The sequence below is a fragment of the Rhamphochromis sp. 'chilingali' genome (genome assembly GCF_963969265.1).
Source record: "Rhamphochromis sp. 'chilingali' genome assembly, chromosome: 16".
Classification (NCBI taxonomy): Eukaryota; Metazoa; Chordata; class Actinopteri; order Cichliformes; family Cichlidae; genus Rhamphochromis; species Rhamphochromis sp. 'chilingali'.
This window is the reverse complement of record NC_137943.1, coordinates 2,381,126-2,389,802: the sequence shown is the minus strand read 5'-3', so window position 1 is coordinate 2,389,802 and position 8,677 is coordinate 2,381,126. Positions and strand designations below refer to the sequence as shown.

Below are 8,677 nucleotides of genomic sequence, written 5' to 3'. Positions count from 1 at the left end.
TTCCTGTCAAGTCTTCGCTGTACTTATCTAATAAAAACTGAAAAAAGGCAAGAAAATTAAAATATAAATATAAAAGGACGCAAATACATGCCATGGTGTACAAAAGTGACAGAGTACAGTGAGGTGTGGGAGTGAAGGTGGATTGTACGTGGATAAATGAAAGAGTCTGCAGCAGGAAGAAACGACCTTCTGTAACATTCCCTCTGACAGCAAGGTTCAAGGATTCCAGTTGTCCAGTGTGTTACGGAGGGGTGGGAGTCAGCCTTGATTGCTAGTAGTCTTACCAGCATTCTGTCACCGACCACCTCCTCCAAGGTGGCGAGCTTTGTGCCAGCAATTGACTCAGCCTTTCTGGCATGAAGCTCAAACATATGGACTGTTTGTCAAGACAGACCATTTAATACTTGGACTGTGGATGCTCTAAACTGTGTCACCACTCGGAAAAAAACGCTGTCAGCACTGCAATACCAACAAGGAGCCAAAACACTCGACAAACCAACATAAAGATTTTTTTTGTCAAAGTTTCCTGCAGAACATGTCATCTTTTCCAAACACAGCATCTCTGCAATGGTATATCATTATATGTGCGTGTAGACTGATTCCGCACACATGCCCATACCACCAGTCTAGCTGAACTACAATTCAAAAGACACAAAGAGCAAGACTTGGGGTGTGTGGAGGTGGGTATACTGGACTACAACATCTTACAGTGCCTAACACCATAACAGATAGGATCATGGATATGTTTGATACAGTCTGCAAAAAACAAAAACATAAATAAATAAATATCCAATACAAAAATTAAACTTTTATGTGGCTGCCATATATTTAAGGAGCTGTCACATATTCTGATTTTACTAATGTTGCTTACTGAAACAGGACGTCTGCATTGAAGCTTGCAGAATTTTCTGTTTTTAGGTTGAGTTGTTCTTTCCTAAAAGATTTCTCGGATTTGACAGTGCCATCGCCCAACTGGTTCTTGGTCTTCCATGTGCTAATCCCCCCAGATTCCACTAACAGTGTTTAATTTAATAATATTTGTATCAATATTTTTGATATGACAGATTATTCTGTTGGCAGTGTTAAATATAGGATGAAATGAATGCTTTTATTTGGTTCTCTTAGATGAATACACCACCGCTGGTTTCCACGGTCAGGCTTTTTTTGTGTGTGTGTTTGTCGTTTTTCGAAGCATTCTATCGCATTTGTCCTAAAGTCAAATGAACCCAGCTCAGTCTGTTTGAGATAATCTGGTTACACGTTTAGATCAAAACAATAACCTTTACGTCACAGGGGGTTATGTGTCTATTTGAAAACATATTTGTAAATTCCCGTCGCCGTTATTCTGTTATATGGGTTCTTTTACCCCAGTAATATTTACGATAAACTACATTTAGCGATGCAATGTTTAGAGAGTTATGAAAAACAAAGCGACTGAATACATTAGTGTTGATTTGCGACAGACCCCCCTCAGCAAGCACATAATGCTGCAGTCCAAGGCGCGCTAAGCGATTTGGCGCTAGTGTGTGTCCGGTGTTCTGTAATCAGCTGCTGCAGCGCAGACACTTTCCACTTTGAGCTTCTGGCTGTTTTTGAATCATACAGTGCCGTGACCTTCATGGCCAGTCATGTCTGAAGAAGAGATCAAGGTTTCCGATGAGCTTTTCAAAGATGTCAAATTCTACGTGGTTGGGGATATTGATCAAAAGGTGAGATTCTGGACGTTAGCAGCTTTAGCCAAGTTGGTAGCCTGTGCTAACTAGCTAAAGTCATTGACTCTAAAGCAGGTGATGCAAGAGAAGCTAAGTAGTAGCTAAGTATTCGAGCTGTCTTTAGCTAACCTCTGTCAGGCCACGTAACGGTGCTTGAGACTTTCAAGTGACGCTCGCTCACTGAATAATTTGTGCAGAAGCTCCTTCAAACTGCACTTTCACGCAGCCCTTTAGCACTAGCTGCGAGTTTTGCATGTTAGCTGCTAGCTCCTAGCTTGCGGTTTGTGAGGCTAAGGCTTGCTGCTGCCGCTTGTTAGCATTATTTTTCTAAACGATTAGCCTCAGTAATATTGCTTGGAACTTCTGATAAGCAGTGAAACGCTGCACTGCCGGTGTATTGTGTTACTTTTCATCAACCTATGACTGTCAGCATCTTGCTCAGTTATTCGCCCATTACTGCGCATGTGTCCACAATTCCACTCGTTGGTACTGAACACCTGTGGTAAAGAGCTGTCCTTCTTGTCAAATGGCATTATCCAGACGCTTTGAGTCTGCACCGAGAACAAACAATACAATTATCATTTACAGTCTTCTCGTGGATTGATGTCTTATTGGGATTGCTCCAAGCTAAACCTCACATTCTAAAAGCTGGTGGGTCGTGTTGAAGTCTGGCTGCGGTTAAAGGCTGAGTTACACTTATTCGGAGCAGAGAGGTGTGGTGGACAGTGCCGTGTCTTCCTTTAGAATGCAGTCGTGCACGGTGGGAGAGATGAAAAATAAATCCAAAAAAAAAGTATTTCAGTTTTTGTTATATCAGTCACTGAAAAAATGACAGTAACCAGCTCCGTCTTTGTCTGTTAAGGCACACAGGTAATAATTGTAATATTATTATCAAACATGCTGTTATTAACACTAGATTTGGGTGGAGCACAGGGCTTCTCATCTTTTTCATCTCTTAAATGATCAGTTGTTAGTGCTTCATGCAGTCCAGGTTAAGGGATGTGACAGGCCAATTTTCAGCCAGTGAGAAGGGGCTTTAACGGCGGTTTAGTCTTGAACATTGCATTGAACGATTATATTTTTGTACACATTTACAGTCACGATAATATGCTGACATTTACACCATAAACCAGCAAGGTTTTTGGTCTGCCAGCAACAGATCTGACACTGCTGTCTCTTAAGGGATCATGTCCTTATCAGAATGTGTGGAAATGGTTCCAGTGATAAAAATAGGCATCAAGATATAAATGAAATGTCTCAAATCTTTGATGCAAAGTTTAATTGAAGCATTACAGCCTTTGAAATCCACTAGTCATAATTTTGTTTGTCAGGGATGGGCCTTCTCAGATAAGTGCTCACGCTGCCAGATAGTTGCCACAAGCGTCAGCTTAAACAATGCTCCTTTGCCAATAAGACTTCCTCATTAAAATGTTGGAGGTTGCCCTGAATCAGTGCCTGGGTGAAGGTAGTTTGAAGTTGTCTCTCAGACTCTGTGCTCCTCCTCCAAAGAATGATGACTATTAGTCTTCAGTTTTCATAACGTGGACATTGTCCAAAGCTGGTGTGGATAGACTTTAAGGTCTTGGACTTAGCTGGCAGTACTTGTTCTGCTAAGCAACAAAGGTGAGCTACAATAAAACCAAGTGTCCACTTAGTCTCTTTGCAGTCAGAGATGTAGGAGTTTCCACCTGTCTGACTGAGAGTGAGCTGAGACTGCTGACTGACACTGAGGAAGCCAACAACAGCAGCCTGCCTTCAGAGAAACACTAGATCAAAGCTCTCTGGTTAGCAGCAACTGAGCTTTCATAATCACTGATACTCTCACATGGATGATAAAGAAATCACAAAATATACTTGCACAAGACTTTAGTTGGAAACACTGTGCTCAGAGCATCTACAGTTTATTAAGAATGTCAGTATTTGTATTTATCCTTCTGACCTATTTAGTTCAAAATAACTTTGTGAACTTGTGGCTCCCACAGCGTCTGTGTTAGTTAGTTAAATTGATGTAACTGGAATTCTGTGCTCGTACTCCAGGTGGTGCAGCTGCTAAAAGCAGGAAAAGCAAAGGAGGTGTCCTACAATGCTCTGGCCACTCACATCATTGCAGAGGATGGGGACAACCCTGAGGTGGGCGAGTCAAGAGAGGTTTTTGACCTTCCTGTTGTCAAGGTAAGGGTTGTGTTACAACATACTCACTACTCCAAGTTTTTCTGTTTCTCACTTGATTCTGTAACAGCATAACTTTTGAGACAGCTCTAGCTCCTCTGCCATAAAGTTGTCATACAGCAGTATTTTTTCTGCCTGATCATTTATGCATTCTGGTTGAATCTGTACCAGCAGCTTACAGACACGCTGTCAGCCTTTGACTTACAGTTCTGCTCATGTTTTTCAGCCATCCTGGGTCATTCTGTCGGTCCGATGTGGAGACCTGTTACCGTATCCTTCCACTGTCCAGACCAGCGCAGCTCAGACTGCTGTTTGCCAATACATAAATCTATATTAATTCATTGATTGGTACTGAAGGGTAATAACTAGACCTATGAAAAACAAAAACAGTTCACATCAATGTGAGCATCAGCTAATGGTCAAATCCTTTTTTTAAACCTCAGTCTGTTCCTACAGACTGATGTAACCACGTTGGTAATAACAAATTGTCAAATAACAGTGGCTTCTCCCTTTCTTACTTTTTCCATAACCAAGAACGCCACAGAGTTACTGGCTTCTCGCCAGAATCGGGGCAGATATTCTTTGGTGTCACAGCTTGTCTTCCCAGAGTAAGTGTGTGTGTGTGTGTGTGTGTGTGTGTGTGTGTGTGTGTGTGTGTGTGTGTGTGTGTGTGTGTGTGTGTGTGTGTGTGTGTGTGTGTGTGTGAGTGAGTGTGAGTGAGAGAGGGCTTACTATCAGGTGTGTGTGTTTGGTGTTATTGCACTCTGAAAAATGTGAAGCTTGTTTGTTGTGTTTGTACGCAGCTTCCTGATGATCTCAATGCTCTGTGGGCTTACATAACCTTTTATGGAGGAGAATGCCAGCTTAACCTAAACAAGAAGGTCACTCATTTAGTATTGAAGGAACCTAAAGGGGTGAGTGTGCGCTCCATGGAGCTGAGTCTAAACTAGCTTTTTGCCACAGTTCATTCTTTGCCATCGGTGCTGATACGGTGTTAGCGGCTACTTTCTTCTTGGCACAAAGTCATATCTGACTTTTTCATAGGTTCACTTATTTGTTTTCACTACAGATGGTGTTTGATTGCATATACATATATATATTTGTCTCCAGGCTAAATTTGAGTGTGCCCTGAAGCACTCCGGCATCAAGATTGTCACCCCTGACTGGATCACAGATTCTGTTAAAGGTAACATCAGTGCAGGCAGTCTAATGATGCGTTTTATCAAGTTGTTGTTCTCTTAAAGGCAAGTTGTTAATTATCAGTTCTTCAAACTGTATTTTTCTGTTTAACATTGTATGTTCAACTGAATATCTTTGGTTTTGGACTAAATTACTGAGAAACGGGCATTTTCACTATTTTTGTTGCAAAAAGAAAGTGTATGCCTGTATCAGTTCATTTTCCTTATTCAACTTTAATAATGTATAAATTCTGACCAATAATGGAGCTGCTAGTAATCATTGTCAGACAGAAGATCTGTAATAACCTGTCCCTCTCTTCACCATTTAAAGATAAAGCCAGGAAGGAGGAGGCACTCTATCACCCCAGACTCACATATGTGGAGCCAGAGGAAGAGGAGGAGAGTGAAGCAGAGTCATACAACCGTCATTCTGATGGAAGCTACAGCCCCCAGCGATCCCGGCTGTCCAGTGGTGGCTCATCAGATGAGGAGTCCAGCCCCCGCAGACGACCGGGACCCAAAAGACTGAATTCTGTCTCCCCGACCTCTCCACGCAAACCCGAGCGCCGCAGCGAACGGATGTTTGATGATTCTGACGACGACTCTTCCACAGAGAAGGAGGGCACCAACCTCAACTGGACGCCGGCTGAGGTGGTCACCCCAGCTCCCCCTATTACAACCGGTACAGCCAGGCGTCGGAGTGGGCCACCCGGCATCAAAGACCCAGTGTCGTCCACAGGCAGTGGGCTGATCAACCTATGTGCGAATGTGCCTCCTGTGCCCGGTAGTGGCGGTGCCGTGCCTGCAGAGGCTCGCTCCGCTGCTGCCGCCATCGCTCACTCCGCACAGCAAGGTAGGTTTTTAAAAGCTTCGTTTGCTGCTCAGGCCTGCATTAGATTCTCTTGCACACTGTGTGTTGAGAAATGTCAGATAGTATGGGAAGTATTTGTGGAAACAAAAATGAATGCAACACTGTTAAGCCACTATAATGAATCATGTGCGCAACAGAGAGAGCATTGGATTTGTGCCAACATAAACAGCTGTAAAGTGAGAGACCTCTGGCTCATATAAATCAGGTTAATTCAGTTTCACTTGTAACACCAAATCACAACAACAGTCTCCTCAAGGCAGCAATTAATGATTTGGGCCTAAAGATTTGCTTTGTGGCGACCTGGTAACCACCAGTCACAGGGAAAACCAGTCCTCCCTGACAAGTCAGTTAGTGGTGGTTAGAAGCTGGTGGCAGCCGCTATGGAATCGATTCCTAAAACTCCATTCGTGCTGGACCCGTCAGGGATTCCTGGCAACCACATGTTGATGGGGAAAAGTGCGTATTCTGTGAATGGGTGTTGCCAATCATTAGCAGGAAATTGTTTGCAGAGAGGTGTATACGGTGCTGCCCAAAGCACTGCATATTCAGTTGTTTCACTGAGAATAGGTCCTATAAATGAGTGCAGTTTAAAGTATAAGAATTTCTTTTATTATGAAAATAATGTTTTGCATTGAAGAAAAGTTGCGTTTTTTATTTGTTTGTAAATGGACTGGTTCTTATGTATCACTTTTCTACTTTACTTGAACACTCAAAATACTCACGCACTTGCCTCATTCACCCATTCACACAAGAACCTTTTCTATGATTTTACCATCTCAGCGCTTTCTATCATCTATCTTACCTCCTGAGCTACAAAAAGCCCAAGCTTACTGCACCTGGTATTCCCAGGCAGTCTCCCATCCAAGTACCGTATTTTCACGACCATAAGGCGCACTTAAAAGTCTTAGATTTTCTTCAAAAAGTACGGCGCGCCCTATAGCGCAGTGCGCCCTGTGTGTTGTAAGGAGGACGTAGTAGAGAACACCATGAGAACGCTAAAGGGTGAAGTGTGGGCGCAACCCTGAAAATGGCAAAGAGACACGCTTATGAAGCACAGTTTAAACTGAAGGCCATCAGCTACGCGGAGGAACATGGAAATCGAGCAGCGGCGAGAGAATTTAAGATTAACGAATCGATGGTTCGCAAATGGAGGAAGCTAGAAAACGAGCTCCGGCAGGTCAAAACGCAGCTGAGTTTCCGCGGACATAAGGCGAGGTGGCCCGAGTTGGAGGAAAGACTCAAGCGGTGGATCATCGAGCAAAGAACGAGCGGGAGAAGCATTTCGATGGTCACCATTCGGCTAAAAGCAGTTTCACTTTCACTTTTTATGAAACGGTGCCATTTTTCCATCCGGACCAGGACTACGGTAGTGCAGCAACTTCCAACGGATTATAAGGAAAAGCTGGCCATCTTCCGCTCCTACTGCAGCAAACACATCGGCGACAAAAACATCCAGCCCAGCCACATCACTAACATGGACGAGGTGCCGCTCACTTTTGACATCCCGGTGAGTCACACTGTGGAGAAGCAGGGGACCAGCACGGTAGCGATACGCACAACGGGGTATGAAAAGTCTTCTGTCACTGTTGTGCTTGGCTGCCATGCTAATGGACAGAAACTGCCGCCTATGGTGATTTTTAAGCGAAAGACTTTGCCTAAAGAGAAGTTTCCAGCAGAAATCATCATTAAGGCAAATGAAAAGGGCTGGATGGATGAGGAAATGATGAAAGAGTGGCTGAGGGAGGTGTATGTAAGGAGACCAGGTGGTTTTTTCCACGCATCACCATCGCTGTTGATCTGTGACTCTATGCGTGCCCATCTCACAGCCGATGTGAAAAAAACTAGTGAAACAAATGAACTGTGAGCTTGCTGTCATTCCGGGAGGCCTGACAAAGGAGCTCCAACCGCTGGACATCGGTGTGAACCGGCCGTTCAAAGTAAGGCTCCGAGCGGCCTGGGAGCGATGGATGACCGATGGAGACCAGTTTCACCAAGAGTGGAAGGCAGCGCCGGGCGAGTTACGCCACAATTTGCGAATGGATTGTAGATGCTTGGGCTAACATGTCTGCTGGCACTGTTGTTCGAGCTTTCGCAAAAGCCGGCATCATTTCCGAGGAGCCGCACGGCACGGAAAGTGACTCTGACAGTGAAGAAAGTGAACCTGGCATGTTTGATGGAGATTTAGCGCAGCTGTTCAATTCAGACACAGAGGATGAGGACTTCGATGGGTTTGATTGATGATAAAAATGTGAGTACCAAACTTCGTTTTGCTCCTGCTTTATTTTTAAATACGCACACTTGTATGCTTGTGTGTTGTTGATGATGACGATTACTGGTAATAAAAATGTGAGTAAGGTACCGAACTCAGGTTTGCTCCCGCTTTATTTTTAAATACGCATACGGTACTTGTATGCGCCCTATGATCCAGTGCGCCTTATGTGTGTGTTAAATACAGTAATGGCACACATAACTGAGACTGCGCCTTTTAGTACAGTGCGTCTTATGGTCGTGAAAATACGGTACTAGGAGATTCAGCAGGTCACCCTTGGAAAGAAATTGCAAGTCGGAATTAGCCAAGAAAACTGCAGTCGGTCACTGAGCATTTCTCTAAATAAAACTTAGACATATATGTCTGAAAACATAGAAAATTCGCTGATGCTGAGGTGAGTACAGTGAGCTCACAGGACTTAGTGCGCTGGGAGAGCAGCCAGCAGAGCCAAACTCAGTGTTGTTTAGATTTTGTTTAC

The 8,677-nt window shown here is 43.9% G+C and overlaps 1 protein-coding gene across 2 annotated transcripts in view; it reads left to right on the top strand.

Moving 5' to 3' along the window:
• The first annotated feature begins 1,518 nt into the window (after positions 1-1,518).
• paxip1 (PAX interacting (with transcription-activation domain) protein 1) overlaps positions 1,519-8,677 on the top strand; it is a 31,338-nt gene continuing 24,179 nt past the window's right edge. For both annotated transcript variants that reach the window (XM_080906933.1, XM_080906932.1), the window contains exons 1-7: positions 1,519-1,709; positions 3,750-3,884; positions 4,108-4,151; positions 4,426-4,489; positions 4,685-4,795; positions 4,992-5,067; positions 5,391-5,912. In XM_080906933.1, coding sequence (XP_080763059.1) covers positions 1,629-1,709; positions 3,750-3,884; positions 4,108-4,151; positions 4,426-4,489; positions 4,685-4,795; positions 4,992-5,067; positions 5,391-5,912 — 1,033 coding nt within the window. In that variant the 5' untranslated portion in view covers positions 1,519-1,628. The remainder of the gene's footprint in view (positions 1,710-3,749; positions 3,885-4,107; positions 4,152-4,425; positions 4,490-4,684; positions 4,796-4,991; positions 5,068-5,390; positions 5,913-8,677) is intronic.